The 17,364-nt window shown below is 43.8% G+C and overlaps 3 protein-coding genes across 7 annotated transcripts; 1 reads left to right on the top strand and 2 right to left on the bottom strand.

Annotated features, from left to right (window-relative positions):
• The first annotated feature begins 3,638 nt into the window (after positions 1–3,638).
• Positions 3,639–6,336, top strand: LOC144702586 (protein involved in starch initiation 1-like). Its single transcript, XM_078574624.1, has 2 exons — positions 3,639–3,788; positions 4,262–6,336. Exons 1-2 carry the CDS (start codon positions 3,726–3,728, stop codon positions 6,074–6,076), a joined length of 1,878 nt encoding a protein of 625 aa, XP_078430750.1. The 5' UTR covers positions 3,639–3,725; the 3' UTR covers positions 6,077–6,336.
• A 715-nt stretch (positions 6,337–7,051) lies between these two features.
• LOC144702631 (ras-related protein Rab5-like) lies at positions 7,052–8,798 on the bottom strand. 2 transcript variants are annotated; one of them, XM_078574654.1, is made up of 7 exons: positions 8,585–8,798; positions 8,422–8,499; positions 8,184–8,351; positions 8,040–8,088; positions 7,524–7,600; positions 7,355–7,448; positions 7,052–7,278 (listed from the first exon to the last, which is right to left on the bottom strand). In XM_078574654.1, the coding sequence occupies exons 1-7, from the start codon at positions 8,603–8,605 to the stop codon at positions 7,172–7,174; spliced, it is 594 nt and encodes a 197-aa protein (XP_078430780.1). In that variant the 5' UTR covers positions 8,606–8,798; the 3' UTR covers positions 7,052–7,171. The 2 variants fall into 2 exon arrangements, with proteins under 2 accessions (XP_078430780.1, XP_078430775.1); XM_078574649.1 differs by having other exon boundaries at positions 8,589–8,798.
• Positions 8,799–8,973: 175 nt separating this feature from the next.
• LOC144702598 (Putative methyltransferase family protein) lies at positions 8,974–11,229 on the bottom strand. Of its 4 annotated transcripts, none has more exons than XM_078574630.1 (9): positions 11,048–11,229; positions 10,820–10,918; positions 10,558–10,628; positions 10,394–10,496; positions 10,108–10,158; positions 9,828–9,975; positions 9,424–9,568; positions 9,227–9,326; positions 8,974–9,131 (listed from the first exon to the last, which is right to left on the bottom strand). In XM_078574630.1, the coding sequence occupies exons 1-9, from the start codon at positions 11,190–11,192 to the stop codon at positions 9,001–9,003; spliced, it is 993 nt and encodes a 330-aa protein (XP_078430756.1). In that variant the 5' UTR covers positions 11,193–11,229; the 3' UTR covers positions 8,974–9,000. The 4 variants fall into 4 exon arrangements, with proteins under 4 accessions (XP_078430756.1, XP_078430763.1, XP_078430761.1 ...); XM_078574637.1 differs by having other exon boundaries at positions 10,558–10,626; positions 10,820–10,905; XM_078574635.1 differs by having other exon boundaries at positions 9,828–9,963; positions 11,048–11,225.
• Between the last annotated feature and the right edge of the window lie 6,135 nt (positions 11,230–17,364).

Genomic DNA, 17,364 nt, shown 5'->3' with positions numbered 1-17,364 from the left:
TGAAAGGAAGATCAAATGGCAGATGTATTCACCAAAGCTCTTGGAAAGTTGAAATTTCTAGAGATGCGAGGCTGTATTGGAGTACGATGCCTTCGCATGGAGGAGCTAGAGCAAGGAGGAGAATGATGGTGGTTGCTCGAGCTCGTCGGAGGATCACCATCGACGGCGGCTTGATGCAGGACAACGTCGAGGACGAAGTCCGGCCATTACCGAGGGGTTTGTACTCGGTGTCAGGAGTGTCGGTGCACGACGGCTACTCAAGGGTAGGCGTCCGACACGGGTCTCCTACGGGAAGACCTACGATGAGATGATCGGGAGAAGGGGTGTCGTACGTGCAGTTGCCGACAAGTAGAGGGTTGCCGACATCCGGGCTCGACGGGGTCGTCCGGAGACAGGTAAGTAAACCTCCTGACCCTCATCCGGATGGACGAGGTTGCTCCGACGCCAAACGAGATGACTCCCGCCGGAGGTTGCTCGCACGTGGCGGGCGAACCGACCCGTACCAAACCAGGTAAGACACTCGGTAGTACGTAATTCTTCGCTCTTCGTATCTGCAGGAGTTCAGTCGAGGTTCGGTGGTGCCAAGGGGAACTTTGGTGACGGACTGAGGAGGCGGTGTGCGGATCACTCGGCGGTGCGACGCCGGGAGGGGGGTCGCGAGCGCAACTCGGAAGCGCGACCGGGTGCAACACGCTCTGGAGGCGCGGCGGCTCAAACAACGCCCAGCCGTAGTTGACTGCCGGGTATGTGAGCTGATGCAGGAGGCACCGAGAGGCGACCGGATGCACGCGGGAGGATTGGCGCCGGGCACGGTGCAGTAGGCGCGATGTGCGCCGTCGGGCGAGGCACGGCGGCGCGGGAGAACGTGACGCTGTGGGGGTGCGGCAGGGTGACGCAGGGTCGGCAACAGGACAGCGGTCGGGACCGGCCGCAGTCAAGGTGAGCTCGGTCGTTGACCGATCAGGCGACTGATGCAGGAAAGGTAGCGGTCAGAACCGGCAGTAGTCAAGGCGTGCTAGGCGTCGACCGATCAGGCGACCGTTGCAGGAAAGACCGAGCGACTCCGGGCTCCGAGGGCTTGACGGAGGTGGGTGCAACGTAGGCAGCACCTTGGGCCACCGTCGAGAAGATTCACGGCACGGTAGACGCTCGAGCAGCTGGCCGACAGGCAGTCGGGTTGACAACAGTGGACTCAGGAGGGTGGCGGCGGTACCTTCGCCGATCGCGAACGGGTACGGGGTCGACTCGCCGGCAGACCCACGCGTGCGGGTAAGGTCCCGGCGGTGGCAGATTGCACCACGGGTCACGGCGATGGCGACACGCTCAGGCGACGACCGTGCAGGGTGCGACTGCGAGCGCGTCACTATGGTCGGTGCAACTACCGCGAACGCGGAGTTTGCAGTGCGAACCAGCGCGGGATCGCGGACAGCAGGGGTCGCGGTTCTTGGCGGCGAATCCGCAGGTCTGGGCGGCAGGAGGACGTTGGTGGCGGCCAGGGCACTGGCAGCCGCAACGAGCTCCTCTTCTCCTTCCTCGCTTCCTGGTCTCTTCTTCCCTCTAGCGGTAACTCTTCTCTTCACACGGTGAAAACTCAAAACATTTCAATAATTCAACAAGGATTCTGTTCGTTTAGGGCAACCTTGCTTCCGTTATATAGGGGGGGGGGAGTAGGGTTGGCCCATTAAACCCAAAAACAAAACAAAGGAAAACAAAAACAAAGGAAATGAAGATGACTTAGAGAAAAGCAAAAGGAACGGTGGCAGGGGAGGGGGGCGATCCTTATAGGATGAACCTCCCTCCTTGCACGCAACCGTGATGAGTCGGAAAACGACGAACGACGAAATAACAAAGACGTAAAGATGATGATACGGTGTCTATTACCCGGGGTATTTGAACCCGGGCGTGCGTACCGTCGCCTTGGCTTGCCGGGCGGGCTGAACGCGGACGGCTGGTGCTGTTGAGGACGACGGTGACGTCTCCGAAGATGTTTCTTGGGCCGCTGCCGGAGCTGCCGGGGATGAAAATGACGTCTCCAAAGACGCTTCTGGTACTGCTGCTGGTGCTGCGCCATCACGGCTTCTCTGGCAATGCAGATTTGGGGATTTCACTTACCAGGTCGTTATTGTTCTCATTGCAGGTTTAATCGTGGCCGTCCGTCTTTGGGAGTTATGATGGTGATGCGGCTGCCACCTCGGACACCAGCTGGCACGGGAGTTAGTTAGAGTCGCCTCTTGCCTCCTTCTATTGGCTGCCCTATATAAAGGGCTAGGTGTTCGACGGAATGTTTAGGGGCTGAACTTCTTCATTCTAACGAGTTTTTGATTTCTTCTTCCATTCTTGACTTTTTCCGTTTCTGGAAACTTCTTGAGTTGGTTACAGGCCTTTCGAAGCTAACAGAGAGAACTAGCGGGATAGAGGGTGAGAGAGCGAGGGAGAGAGAACGACCGGGAGAGAGGGAGAGAGAACGACGGGGAGAGAGGGAGAGAGAATGAGCATGAGAGGGGGAGAGAGGATGAGAGAGAGAGAGGGAGGGAGAACGAGCAGGAGAGAGGGAGAGCCGACGAGAGAGAGAGAACGAGAAGGAAAGAGGAAGAGAGTGAGCGAGGGTGAGAGAAAGAGAGCAAGAGCGGGAGAGAGGGTGAGAGAGAGGGCCGGTCTTCGTGCGAACCGGACCAGACCGGAAGGTTCGGTCAGCCCTAAAAAGGCTGACCAAGGGTCCGGTTTGGTCCGGTCTTACCGAATTTCGTACCCTTCCCTACACACACATACATTTATGCGAGAGATAGAGATAGCCAGAGATTGGTATATTTATATCATGAGACATGTTGAGTGATATATATATATAAATATATACATGCATGAGACTTGTTGAGTTATGTTTATAAATATATAAGAGATAGGGATAGGGAAAGATGGATAGATATATATCATGAGACATGAATTGATATATGGAGATATACATATATACACACATCACTGTTATAATAGTATTTGTCATTTCCTAAACAAAAAAACTTAATTGTCTAAACATTGCTGCATGTTTCAAAATTTTGGAATAAAATAATATGTATATTCTGAAAATTTTCCTGTCAAACTTTAAAGTTTCAGTTCGCTTGTCATCTCATCATGTCCAACTCTTTGAAGTCATCATCATCGTCGTCATTGGCATCCATGGCATCTGATAATTTCATCATCTTCATCATCATCATCATCATCTACTGATGATGAGAATGATGAAATCATCATCAAACTCCAACACCCATATTTGTGAACCAAAGGGGCCCCCTGGGAATTAGTTGTCGCCCTGGGAGGTCTATGTGGATAGAGTGAAATATGAAAAATATATTGGACTACTATATCCTACCGATCCACATTCCACAAGGGGTCATTTTGTTTTCCCATAAAAAATATGTACATGACAATATGGGTGAGTTTTCTAGACAATGGTTCAGGGTTTAATGTTATAAATTTCACAGAATCTGGACAAGTATTCTGGACCACTATTTTCACAGAATCTGTATGAGCCGCGGAACGACTTGAGCCGCTCTTATCCGGATCCTCGCGGGTCCCTTCCACGTCAGCGTAAGCTAGGGCTTCGGCTGATCCTCAGGATCATTTAAATTCTAGTGGCGCCATATGTTGCCTATTTCCTCTTTTCTTTGGCTCTCCTTCACCGGTCTCTTCTCTGTTCATGGTCGCTCTCCTCTGCGTCGTTTGAAGAGAAGATGCCAGCTTTCTCGGCGCCATCGACTCTCGCTCGATCGTGCTTTGGTGGGCTTTCGAGACAGGTTTTCTTCTCCATCTTCGACGTTACCTTTCTCGCAGTCTCAGTTCTTTTCTTTTTTTCATGCGTTCTTCTATTGTCTTTCTTCGGTTTCTGTCACTAGGGTTTGATTTTTTTCCTTTTGGAACTATGGTTTCGTTTCCATTTTTTTATCGCGGATTGTCTTCTTCATCGGAGTCAAAAGTTTTTTCTTTATTCAAATGTTTTCAGCGGGATTGTATTATGATCATCTTGAATTTCGATGTTTGGCGCCAAAGCAGTTTTCGTCTAGTTTTATGAAAAAGATGGTGAATTTCACGCGGATTATGTGCCGTTTGGTTTCTGAGCTGTTAAATGTGGCTCCTCAACTTTTTCTTTGCTTAGTTTCTTATTATTGTCACCTCTTCGGAATTTTTTTTTTCTGCGAAATGTTTATTAAGTTTCAGGATTACCTCGTTTGAATAACTATAATAAATTGACAATCAATGGTTATTGCAGAAATCACGTGCGTGGCTTAAACAAGAAGCTTCTCCGAGGGAAAGGCCGTGTTTGTCATACCCCAAACTTTCAATTGTAAACAGTAAAAAAACAAATGTCGACCAATCAAATGGAGCAGTTGAGCCTGCTCGTGTTCTTCTTGAGAGATTATTTCGCCAAACACAGAAGCTTGAACAAAAGATGAACAAGAATTCTGCTATTATAGAAACTACTGACTTGAGCAGCAGTCTTGAGGTTCTTGAATCAGACATTCAAGCTGCGTTGCAAGCCATGAAGAGAAGGGAGGAAGGCCTTCATAGCGCAGAAAGTAAAATACTCTTTGACCAGGCAGAGCTAACAAGGGCCAAGATAGATTTGGACCGCAGAGAGCAGCTTGTAGCTTCCTCACTTTCTAATCAAAAGAAGATGGAGCAAGAGTTGAGGCAAGCGAACGCAAATCTTGAGCTCAAGGCGAAGCAGATCGGAGATTTGAGGCTTTTAGTGGAGGAACAAAGATGGAAGGCTCTCAGCTCGCAGGCAACGCTTTCTGCAAAAGAAAACGAGATCAGCCGTCTTAGAAACGAACTTATACAGAAAAACAAAGAGATCCAATCTCTTGCCTTAGAAATTGAATCCCGAGACAGGCTATTGAGTGAAGCCAACAAGGTTATAGCAAAGCAAGAGGGACAGCTTAGAGAAATGCAGAGGCAGCTGCAATCGAGGGAGGACGATCTGGCAAAGTCTCTAGAACTGCAGAAGAACGAGGAGGAGAAACTGAGATTAGCAGAAGCTAAGTTGGAGAAGATGTCTACGCAGTGGCTTCTCTCGCAGACAGCGTTGAAGCAACTGGCAGAGGAAGCTGCCATTAACTCAAATGGCATAAAGGAGGCGACGGCGGACTTCACCAGAGTTTGCTCACTTCTCTCTGACGTGAAATGTGAGTTGATCTCTTCGCAGAGATCTATTGCGTCCTCTCGCATCTCGCTGCAGCTTCAATCGCGTCGGCTCGAAGAGAAACGAGCAGAACTGGATGAAGAGTGCCGCCACGTGCTTGCGCACAGTTTGAAGTTGGAGGATGCGCAGGCAGAAGTACAGAGAGAGAGAACTGAGCTGGGTGGAGTTGTGGGTCAAAGAGATAAACTCAGAGTGCAGTTGTTATATGAAAGAACCCAGGTGGGGAAACTGGAAGCAGATCTGCAAGCAGAGAAGCGGTGTTTAGAGGAAGCGAACAAAAAGATAGATTCTCTGCAGAGAGATCTTCAGCAGAAGACGCTGGATTTTAACTCTGCACAGGAGCTTCTTCGGGTTACAGAGTCCGAGCTGGATGTGGCTCGGGTTTTGGTTAAGGATCTGCGGGCCGAGCGGGCTTCAATTGAGTTGTACCTGAGAGAGAAGAACGAGATGTTGATGGAGAACCAGAGAAAACTAGCGGAATTGGGGGATGAGATTGCGCAGTTGAGGGAGCTGATGAAGGTCAAGGATGATCTGTTGATGCAGGCCAACGGGCAGCTCCAAGATAGAGGAGAAGAGGTCTTGGCAGTTCGAAATGAGCTACACAGCACCAAGCTGAAGCTCACGGCGGCAGCGATGAACATAGAACAGATATCACAGTTGACAGATGAGCTTGTTGTGTCCGTGAAAATCGAAGGTCAAACTGAAGTTCTCCCTGGCGTTGACTGTTCGTTGAACCATCTCGGATCCATGAGAGAAGTAGAAGAAGAGGGAAAAATGACGATGAGAGAAGCAGTTCGAATTCAGGAGGTGGAGAAGGAGCTGACGAATCTTCTTTCTCTGACTGACAAACTGTTGAAAGATGCGGGCATCCGATGCCAGTGACATACCCTGTAAATAATGATAGTTTTACAGATCTCAGACCCCCTGTGGCAGCTTTCATGGGTGCGCATTCTTTCTCTCTCTACAGGATCTGTATGAATTTTAAAGAGAGAGGAAGTGGGGATCAGGTGGGCGCAGGGATTCTCTCCCAAGGGCTTGTTTTCTGGTCGGGTCCCCCTCTTTGGGCTTAGTAAATTTTTACTTGGCTCACATTGGTGGCATTTCTGGATAATATAATGTTTACAGTTCCATCTCTTTCTATCTCTCTCCCACTTTTGTCGCTCTGTTTCTCTCTCTCCCCCTCTGTTACTCCCTCTCTTGTCTTGCTCTAGTTTTCTCTCCTCTCACTCTGTCGCTCTCTTCACTCCTCTCTAACCTCCCTTGTCTCCTTAAATACGTCTTTATCTCCCTCTACCCCTCCTATTTCGGTCTTTCTCCCCTGTCTCCCCTTTGTCTCCTTGCTTCTCTCTCTCTCTCCTCTTCCTTCCCCCCTCTGTTTCTATATCTATCCATTTCTCTCTCTCTCCTTTCCCTTTCCCACCCCTCCCCCCTCCATATCTATCCATTTCTCTCTCTCTCTTCTCCCTTCCCCCCATTTATGTGTCTATGCCTCTCTCTCCTCTTTATAGTTCATGATGAACTGCCAGTTGGGAAATGGCCTCACCCCTGGGATCCTGATTCAGCATGACATCTGGGATGGAAAACGATAGACGTCCCAATTCATAGAAGTTTTAGAGTTAAATTTAAAATGAAATGAAAATTTAGTACATTCGTCTCGCATCCCTTCCAATGCCCGAGGACGAGACCGTTTTTCATTCAAACTGAAAAAACTATCCCTTCCTTCATCCAGCAGATGAATTTCCAACTCAGTACAAGGTCTGAGGCCCTTGACGGTGCGGTATTTTTTCCCTGGGTCAAAAAACTGTCCCATCCACATCCCAGCACTATAATCCTCTCTCTCTCTCTTAGTCCAAGGTCTGAAATCTCTTCCTCAGAAGAATTTCTTCCCATCTTCATTAATACCCACCAGAAGAATAATGTCAGTTTAAAGTGCACCTGACAGCGTAAATAACATACATAGAGAAGCTTTTACTAAGGTTAGGTGGCGCAGCATGGAAGAACGGGACGGGGCAGGACACTTAGAGAACGGCGGTGCACCTTCATGCCACTTATCCTCGATGGCTGCTCTCTCACAAGTCTCCTTCCTGCATCCGTTGACCACGCCGCATTATCCTGTCAGCGTTTATCAAAATTGAGTACTTCTTCCCCGTTGCTGCCTACCTATCTCGTAGAAAAGCTCGTTGACGTTGTTTGCAGTCCTCGCCGACGTCTCAAAGAAGAGCAGCCCATTATCCTCTGCGTAAAGCCTCCCCTCCTGCGCAAACACGCCGCCGTCAACCAACGTTGACTTTCAGGCAATTTAAGAAGACATAAGTCAACGGGTCAGCACCTCAGATTGGACCCTTCTGCTCTTCAGTTCCAAGTCAGTCTTGTTCCCCGCTAGCACCATCACCATTGTTGGGTCTCCTGAATTGTATACCGAAAGATAGATAGCAGTAGATATGTAAACAGACAGCGAAAGAGATTTAGAGAGATAAATAAATAATGGATGGAGAGGCATAGATACAGATAGACTCAGGGAGATATCTATATTGGAAGGGGGAGAGAGATAAATAGATAGATGGAGAGAGAGTTAAATAGATAAAGGGAGATATTAATATTGGAAGGGAGAGAGAGATAAATAGATAGAATAAAGGAGAAATTAATATTGGAAGAGTTGGAGAGAGACAAATATATATAGAGAGAGATCAATAGACAGAGTAAGGGAGATATCAAAATTGGAATAGAGAGAGAGAGAGAGCGATGTAGATAGATAGAGAGGTTAAGAGTATTTCTACGCCCAAAACTCAAATTTTCACTCTTAGAAATAGGCCGAACATCAGTATATTCCTATGAAATATTTTACCTAGTAGATGAAGTTCTTGCACCCATTTCTTAGCTCGGACGAAAGTTTCCTGAATATGTCATTAACATAAAAAAGAACAAATTTTGAAACCAAAGTCTAAAATTATGTGTCTTCTTTGGTCTAAAAGGACAAGGATCAACTCACCACGCTGGAGATGTCGTAGACGATAACAGCGGCGGCAGCGCTACGGTAATACATGGGAGCCAGGCTGTGGTATCGCTCTTGCCCGGCTGTGTCCCAGATGTCAAACTTTATTGTGCCTTCGGTCAAAGACAAGGTCTGAGAGAAGAAGGCGGCCCCGATCGTCGACTCCTGTTGACAGAGGAGAACCTGTAATGACTTTCAAATTGTCCATAACAAGAAAAGAAGAAGATGAAGAAACCTGGTTATCGTAGAACTGGCCCTTGACGAATCTCAGGACGAGGCTCGTCTTTCCAGTCCCCATATCGCCAAGCAGAACCTGATAATGGACATGAAAAGCTTTGTATCATCTCTCTCTTCCACTAAGAAACTCAGATATCATCAAAAATATAAGCAAGACATACCCACCAGCTTGGCCTGTACATTTCTTTCCGACCTTGCCATCCACGATATACAAGCCCAGAGAGAGTAGCAGACACCAAAGAGCAGCAAGAGAGAGGATGTGAAGTGTAAGGAGAGAGAGAGAGAAAGAGAGAGAGAGAGATAGAGAGATAGAGAGATAGAGACAGAGGAACTGCTAGTCTCTTTTAAAATGTTTGTCCGTTTGGAATGTTAGGTATCTGATGAAGCCGTTGACTGGCAGGTGACCAGCGGAAGAGAAAGAAACTAGCAGAAAGCATCATTCTTTAATAATTAAAATTTCTAGCTCTCTTGATTATTATTTTTTTTTAACAATGCTCTCTTGATTATTTTACCTACAAAAATACCTTTCGCAATTCTTTTATAAAGCACAAAACTGGAACAGCGCAGATAGGCATCTTTACTGACTTTGGTAGGTTATCTTCCACAATTCCAAGTCAGTCCCTCTCTCGTACTCGTTCAAGTAGGAGAGGACACAAGAAAGGTCGATCTGCTTGCCAATAAAGCAAGGTGACCGCGACGAGCTGCTCCCTGCCACGTGGGATCACAGGGTAAGAGAATCAGGAAAGAAGTACTTTGAGAGAGAGAGAGAGAGAAAGATGAAGGGGATAAGATTCCTAGAACACCTTCATTGAGATAGCTTCTGAAATGCTCGTACCCATTGGCAACCACATCTAGATCTTCAAAGCTGAAATTGTATCTCTTCTCCAATGCTAAGTACAGAACCTGAAACAAAATCAAAGTCAGCATCTTGCATCTCTCTCCGAAATATATATAAAAATTAAATGCACAAAGCGGTGTAATTGTGTGTTTCTCTCTCTACCTTCTCACATCCTCGAGACATTAAACCCTTCAGGGTACCGAAGAATGAGTCGGTAAGGTCATCACTGTATATGACGTCAGCTGCCAAGAGCAAAGAGGCTCCCTCTGCCTCCTGCACTTCGTCTGGGCTCCATGAATATTTTGACCTGTATAAAGATGATCAGCTCAAATAAAGGCCCATACTTCTGTAACATATGATAAAGAGAGAAGTGACATAGAAAGAGTGAGAGAAAACGATAAAAAGGGAGGCGCATTGAGAGAGAGAGAGAGGGAGAGAGAGAGAGAGAGAGAGAGAGAGAGAGAGGGCAAAAGACAGAGAGAATAGAGAGAGAGAGAGAGAGAGAGAGAGAGAAAGAGAAAGAGAGAGGGCAAAAGACAGAGAGAATAGAGAGAGATATCACTCACAACTCCGTAGAAGGGGGAGGCCATCCCCACTTCCAATCGATTGCACGCACGCAAACCGAGTTGAAACCATGCTTGAAAAAGGAAGAATTCAATTGAATGTTTGTGGCGCAGTTTTCCAGGATTTCAGCACTCTTGTCTGCACAAATTGCTTCTCAAATGTGGAAATTTCCATTCGGTTATAACAAATATGCTAATCTCGAAACTTTTATCATCAATATTTCAGGATTTCAAAACCTAATAGCCGAATATTCAACATAGAGAGTGAGGATCAGCAGTCTACCTGTAAGGAAAACTTTCCTTGAAACACGTGCGAGAATTATGCCCACTAAACCTGTTTTAAACCCACAGACTTTATTTATCAGAATATGAAAAGAAGCATTTGGGAGCGTTGATGATATTTAAACAAAAAACTTTAAAAATAAATAAATAAACATGAAAAAGAAATCATGCACATCGACCTTTTACAGAATTTGAATGCTATTCGTGCATCCATCAATTTTGATACTGCCTAAAGTTTCTTAAAAAACGTGGGAATTATTGATACAAAAAAACAAACTTCTTCTCACCTGTCCCCGCTCCAAGCTCTAACGCGCATATGTCATGAAACTCTTTCGATGTGGCACTAACGTGCAGAACAAAGTCAGCCAACACAAATGCTGCTTTCCACACCTAAAATAAAGCCAGAATCTAAGATAATCTTAAACTTACATAATTCAAAATCCAAATTTACCTGAAATCCAACATCTCGTATGGTGGACGTGATCCTATGCTGAATGGCTACTTTGCAGTTCACCCATTTCTCTCCATTCAATCCACACACAGATTCAAAAATTATATAAAGTAGTGCATCGATAAAAATCATTACTAAAATGTCAAAATTTCTCTCGGCATGATCCCATGCTTGGAATAAATAGTAAGTTGTTCATTGCTCTAATAATTAAGAAACTTGAGCAGTTAAAAAATATGGAGGACAAAGAATTTTGAGGAAGTACTAGGTTTTCTAGGGACAATAAGATCCCCATCTTCATCCAGACAATGTTGTTGTTTCGGTATGCCGTCATCCCTGGCTTCCGTTGCCCTGTTTTCTTCCTCTTTCACCGAGAAATTAACAAAAAAAAGAAGAATGGACGAAAGCAGGCGAAAATTTCAAAGGAAATTATTCAACTGAATAGGTTCCTAAGATCGAAACTTCCGAGCACTTCGATGGCGAGAACTTGTACCTGATGAGCAGGCGAGAGAGAACGTGAAGTAGGATGTGAATAGGCCAGAGTGCCGAGGCGGACATCCAAGATGAACCTCGCTCATGACCTCATCTTCCTTCCCCCCTTGTCTCTCCTCCTCCGCGCCACCTCTGTGTACTCCCATGGCGCTCTCGCTGTTGAACACACCGAGGCTTCCACTGCAACCTATAACGGGCCTGTCCATCTGCATGTTAAGCCTATATTTTAGCCCATTTAGCCCATTCGGCCCAACCAGAAAATATATACAAAATTATATAACCTTACATAAAGTCTAGAACCTTACCCAAAGTTCATTCCAGTTCCAATCTGGCATGGTCCAGCCAATGTCCGGTCTCCGTTGGGTGTATGATCGAGTGACTAGTCAATCTCAAGTTAAAGCAAAAAAGTCAACACAAAAATTAACATGGACTTCCATTACCATGGTAAAGTCAAAAGTCAGAGCAGAAAAATTTACAATCATCATAGAAAAGAGAACAAAAAATGAGGAAAAAAGGAAATTTGGTGGTGTGGCAGAACTCGGTGAGGGGCCAGTTTGAGTCTCATTGAGTGCGGGAATGGGATGCCGAGAGGGGGGAGAGTGCGTCTATGGTTATTTCCCTTTCCACGTCGAGTGTGGCCAACTTATGAAGAGAGAAAATATTTTAGCACTTAAATGTTATAAATATTTTAATAAATATACCCGGTCTGTCTTGTTTGACCCCTGCACCAAAACCAGACTGGCCAGTGATGATAATATGTTAATTACTATATTAATTTCATGATATTTCTATGTTTTTTGCATGAAAATGAATGGTTGAGTTAAGTTAGGGAAAGTAAGATGATAATAGTGATAAGAAAATTAATTATTTATAAGTTGAGTAAGAGAAGTGATAATAATAATCAAGATATTGAAAGGGTGGAAGATAAGAGATTATTAAATGGCTATAAGTTGCGAGAATTAGAGAGAAATAACAAAGGTAGAGGTAAGGTGTTTATAAGATAAGATACTAATTATATTATTTCTTTAGAATTAATAGTTGTACAAATATTAGAGATTCAGTAAGTGGATAATGAAATTTATTTATATTATTATAATGAAGGAAGTAAGATAAGTAATGGGGGAATTATGTTTAGAGTTTTAATTAAGATGTAATATTATTGAGGAATATTAAGATTTTGGAAGGTAGTGAGTAGGAAATCTATGATAGGAAGATACAAGATGAAGATAGATACAGGAGATAGATATAATAATAATGAATATTAATATTTTGATAGGTAGTGAGTAGGGAATTCTACGATAGGAAGATACAAGATGAAGATAGATATAGGAGATAGATATAATAATAATGAATATTAAGATTTTGGTAGGTAGTGATTACGGAATTCTATGATAGTAAGATATAAGATGAAGATAGATTTAGGAGATAGATACAGCAATAAGGAACATTAAGATTTTGGTAGGTAGTGAGTAGGAAATTCTATGATAGTATGATATGAGATGAATAAGAGAATAGGACAGAGGATAAGAGTTAGGATAGATATTATTTAATTATCTGTAGATTAATGCGGTAAATAAATATCTTTATATGATAATAATTTAAGAGTAAGAGAGATAGGGAGAGAATATATTTTATTTTAGAAGGAACTAATTAGAGATTGCTGCCTCATAACTTTGGTACACGTCCATGCTCGTCTTTCTCCATGCTGTCATAGATCTTGGTATTCCTAGACTCTATCTGACAGAGTCCTGAGTGTTTGGAGCCAAGAGAGTGGTGCCACATCCCTTCTCTTGCTCGTCCCACTACCACTTGGTTATTTAGCCAGAATATGGTGGATTGGGGGCCATTGAGCCCTTTTTAAGACCTGGGAAGGAACTTCCATGGCCATTGATGTCGTGGACTGGCCTTGGGGATCCCCCTAGGCCTTTAGATTGCCTAAGGCGGTCCCCTTTGGCCAGAACCCACCGTCCAATTGGAGAAGGACGATGGCCAGGGGCGGAAAGGATGGAACTACACTTGGCCATTAAATCTTTTATCACAAAGGATTGGATCACAGTTATGGAACCTTGTTAGATTTGGTGCACCCGTGCCACGTCAATGGTCCACGTCAAAGGCTTTGTTGTCCCTTTTCTCCATTCTGATTTGCCCATCGAGTGGAACTGTCATCCTTGTCAGCGGCTGCAACCGATCAAAAAATACAATTGAAAAAATAAAGAAAGAAATAATAATAAGAAGAAGATTGGATGGCCGGGTTTATATCGGATAACTTAAATAAGCATGTTGTAACGTGAGCTTTAGGCTGGGTCGGCTCAAATCCCGCTCATAGTTTCTTTCTGTTTCTCTTAGGATTGTGGCCCACTAGGCTAAAATCCTTCTATTATCTTTGTCAGCCCGGCTTGCAAAAGAGATAAAACTCGATCCCATTTGGGATAAATTTAAAACATGTTTAGCTGAAGATTAAACTACCATTATTTTGGCAAAATACCTAAATATGTGTTTTGATGAATGTTCAAAGTAATGCATGCCTTAATAGGGGTTGTAATCAAGCACAAGACGTCCCTAGTCAACTAGTGGATGGGTCGTAAGTGAAGACCAAATAATATCCTTAGTCATATTAAAAGGCTGCTTAGTTTGACCATATGATAAACAAGTCAAATCACTTGTTTAGGACTTGAAATTTCTATGACACAAAGATAAAAATATTCTATAACACTGTTCAAATATTTGTATGGATTTGATCTCATTTTTTTAGTTTAATGAATTCATCAGACCCCTGATTACTACCATTGGGTATTTAAGGCTGACTTTATTGATGATTTAATGAAGATTAAATACATGATGATATTATTATCCCATGGTGACATCTTGAGTAAAATGATCTAGTAAACGTAAATGAAAATTGAAAATTTTTAAAATCTGAGGTCTTATGCTAACGGATAGGTTTTACTCTTCACACTTGAGAGGTGTTTTGAACTTATGGCAACATAATAAATATAAAAATTCAAAATTAAGAGGTTATTCTTTCACATTGTCCGACCATAATAAATACATATGGCTGTTGTAATATTGATAAATTCCTAGTATGACCTTTTAGATTTCTAATTACATATTTAATTTGAGCCTTAATTTCAAACCCCCCTTCTCCTTGCTCTCTGAAAATTGCAGTCCAAAAGCTAGATAGATATTTCACTCCGTGAAGCAAATTTCAAGTAGTTTTCAGAATTTCTTCAAGAGGATATTTTTATCTAACATTAATCTGATTCCATATAACTTGAAATCATGATTTTTGGTACACGTTGATTCAAGATTCAAAGGAAAGAAAGCTGGTCTCCGAATTTTGCAAGTCCTCAAAGCTTGTGATAAACTTGACATTTATAATATAAGTTTTAGGTTGATTTTGAGAATTTTTTAACTTATGATTAGTTGTTAAAGTTTATAAAAATGTGTGATCACATTTTTTGGTTTTCTAAAAGAGTTACAAGGGTTTGAAATGAGAATGTGGAAAGATCTACCTCTAGAGATCAATTCAAATTGATTTGGAATATTTTGTCTGAGATAACAATTGTTAGTCATTGTGTTACAAATCCATATAAGATAGAATCATATCATTTTATTCAGGAATGAATAAGATATTTTAGTTTTAAGAAACAAAGGTCAAACATGAATAAAAAAATTAATCCAAAGAGAAACATGGAGGAGAAGAGGACTAGAGGAAAGAGTAACCATTAACAAAGAGGTATTGTGGTGGGGCAATCATGATGACATTAACTAATTGTTATCTCTAAAATAAAAAAATATGATCTCAACAAATTTCTTTTGAAATATTTCTACATGAAACTATACCTTGTCTTGAATACTACTTAAGGATACTAACTATATGATAAGTGTTGTTAAGGAGAATGCATACTGTTAAAAAAATATATTTCTTCTTGTTATATCTTTGCGGTCAGTCAGGCGAAGGATTTGGGGGCCACAAGAAGAAGGATTCAGGGGTCAAAGTAGAGAAGGCTTCAGGGGATGAGTTCACGTAGTCAAATGCTGTCGCTCTATGGAAGAATTTGGAGGATCGAGGACAATAGAGCTTTGCCGATATTTTTTTCTTTAATCTTTTTTCAACCCTATTTCCAAGTGATTTTCTTGGGAGGCATTCACATAAGCATGGTTAGGGCATATCATCACCACGGGGGGGAATACCCCTAAACAACATTACAGATTAACTTAAGCTATCTTAAAAAAAATGTGTCTCCTATTTCCTCTACCTCATTTCCTAGTTATAAAATACGTTTCCTCTACCTCATTTCCTAGGTTACTTAAAAAGCAAGAATATAACATAGATAGAGAACCTTATTCATCCCCCCATAGGTTATTTCTTATCAACTTAAACTAATAAAAGCTATATAAATTCCATCCATTTCTCTTCAATGAATTAATTATTCCCCTTGCTGTTTGTCTATTGGGCCTCTATGTTTTTGGGCTCTATGTGGCTTATCGTGTGGGATCCTTGTGTTGTATTTATCATATGGTGCATGTGTGGGGCGCTGTTGCTTGGGCATCAACATTTGTCAGTTGCACGCAGGCTTTAGCACCCTGCACTCACTTGCCCGCAGCTGGCTTGAGCGCTGTCGCGCATTGCTCAACAGCAAGCACTTTGCTGCAGTACCATTTCTTTCCTTTCTTCTCTCATTTTATGTAATTTATTGTAATTTTTATTAGACTTCAACATTTCAAAGTATAAAATAACATAATAGAGAGAAGAGTTAAACCCATTAAAATAAATACTGCTTTTAAAATTTTCTAGTGAGAATTAATGGATCTGTAAATTATGCAAGAATTACATTAACAAGTATTTTTTTTAATCAAATGTCCTATGTAATGCATGAAATGAGACTTCACAAAAAATCAAGATAATTTGAGTAAAATGATGACAAAATAACATTAAAATATGTAGAAATTTCATGCCTTATTTTGGGTTCATCAAATACCCCCTCCCGCCACTTAAACATTGCTAGTCCCCTTGCAATGATGTGTAACCCAGCTGTTTTTTTTATTTTTAGGAAAGTTGACATTCAAGTTAGTTCTTCCTTGATTGGGTTAGATCCAATTGACGCAAGGAATACACTGGAAGGTTTTCTTACCACATGTTAGTCTCACTGATCGTTTGGGTTACTCTAGAGTTGAGTCTTCTACGAGTTTCTCTTCACATAAAGTGATGGGGGACCATCTCGACGCCAGGTCGACCCACCGCCAACAGCCACACCGAGCCACCCGAGCCGACGCCGGCGACGCCTCGTTCAAGTACTCGAAGTAACATCAAAGCTGTACGCACGTTTCTATGTTTATTTTCTTCGTATCTTTGTAATTCGATCACTGGATTTTGGACCAGGCCTTTCGTGTTTTGGCCTCGTCCATCTTGTTCATTTTTCTTATTTTCTCGTTTAAGAGAAAACCGCTCATGTTGAGACGGTTTTCTCAAGTTGCGCCCATTGGGCATGCCCCTGCCCCTATATAAGGACGGCACGCCCAAGAGGATAGACAGGCTTATTGTGAGAATATCCGAGTATCGTTTCTTTCCTTTGTTCATTTCCCAGAGATTGTGTAGCACTAGTTTTCGTTCTCGCTGTGGGAGACGTGGCCATCACCCACGACTGTCTTTACGTGGAGCCATCGTTTTTACTAATCGCCGTTCTTCCTCACCGCAAGAAGATCGATTCTTGACAGTTATTCTGCAAGAAACTGTCAAGAACTTGGTTCTGGGAGACTTCTTGACACTCAGACGTCGTCATCGCGCTCTAGTCGCACACCCTCAGCGGAACCACGCCAGCGAGCCCCTTCCCCGCACCGATCACGCGTGCCCATCCGCGTTCGGACGCTCGGCCACCGCGACCCGCGCCGTGCATCCCCAGGCTTCCGCAGCGGCCGTCGCTTCTCGCCCCATACACCGTGACCCGTGCGCCGGATCCGCGCGCCGTGCCCACGCGCCTTGTTCACGAGGCGCGTCCTAGGGAGGTCGCCCGCCCGCCGACTCCGCACCGCTCGTGCGTTGAACGCTCGTGCACCACGGCCCACGACCGACCATCGTGACCCGACTCCGCCAAGTCTGCGCGCCGCGTTCGTGTGCAGACCTCGGCGAACATCCAACGTCTATTCCGAACAACGCCCGTACGCTGTGCGCTTGGTGGACTCCCGACTGCCCCGCACGCCGTGGATCATACGCCGGGTTCCACTGCGCCTTCTACGTTCAACGTCGACCCGTGGACTCCTTTCTGGATCGGCGCGACAACAATCGTCAGCAGCGCATTTTCTTGGGTCAACTTGCCA

Source organism: Wolffia australiana, chromosome 1 (assembly GCF_029677425.1).
Source record: "Wolffia australiana isolate 7733 chromosome 1, ASM2967742v1".
Taxonomy (NCBI): Eukaryota; Viridiplantae; Streptophyta; class Magnoliopsida; order Alismatales; family Araceae; genus Wolffia; species Wolffia australiana.
This window is presented reverse-complemented; position numbering and strand designations above follow the sequence as displayed.

Excerpts from the sequence above, each read along its gene's own strand:
- LOC144702631 (XM_078574649.1), bottom strand. The coding sequence starts at position 8,624 with ATGGCAAGGTCGGAAAGAAATGTACAGGCCAAGCTG. Across the intron at positions 8,352-8,421 it reads GCCAGTTCTACGATAACCAG|GAGTCGACGATCGGGGCCGC; the intron begins GTTTCTTCATCT and ends CTCTGTCAACAG. Across the intron at positions 7,449-7,523 it reads GCAGAAGGGTCCAATCTGAG|GAGGGGAGGCTTTACGCAGA; the intron begins GTGCTGACCCGT and ends GTGTTTGCGCAG.
- LOC144702598 (XM_078574630.1), bottom strand. The coding sequence starts at position 11,192 with ATGGGAGTACACAGAGGTGGCGCGGAGGAGGAGAGACAAGGGGGGAAG. Across the intron at positions 10,919-11,047 it reads CTCTCTCGCCTGCTCATCAG|AGGAAGAAAACAGGGCAACG; the intron begins GTACAAGTTCTC and ends TCTCGGTGAAAG. Across the intron at positions 9,327-9,423 it reads TGTCTCGAGGATGTGAGAAG|GTTCTGTACTTAGCATTGGA; the intron begins GTAGAGAGAGAA and ends ATTTTGTTTCAG.
- LOC144702586 (XM_078574624.1), top strand. The coding sequence starts at position 3,726 with ATGCCAGCTTTCTCGGCGCCATCGACTCTCGCTCGATCGTGCTTTGGT. Across the intron at positions 3,789-4,261 it reads TTGGTGGGCTTTCGAGACAG|AAATCACGTGCGTGGCTTAA; the intron begins GTTTTCTTCTCC and ends TGGTTATTGCAG.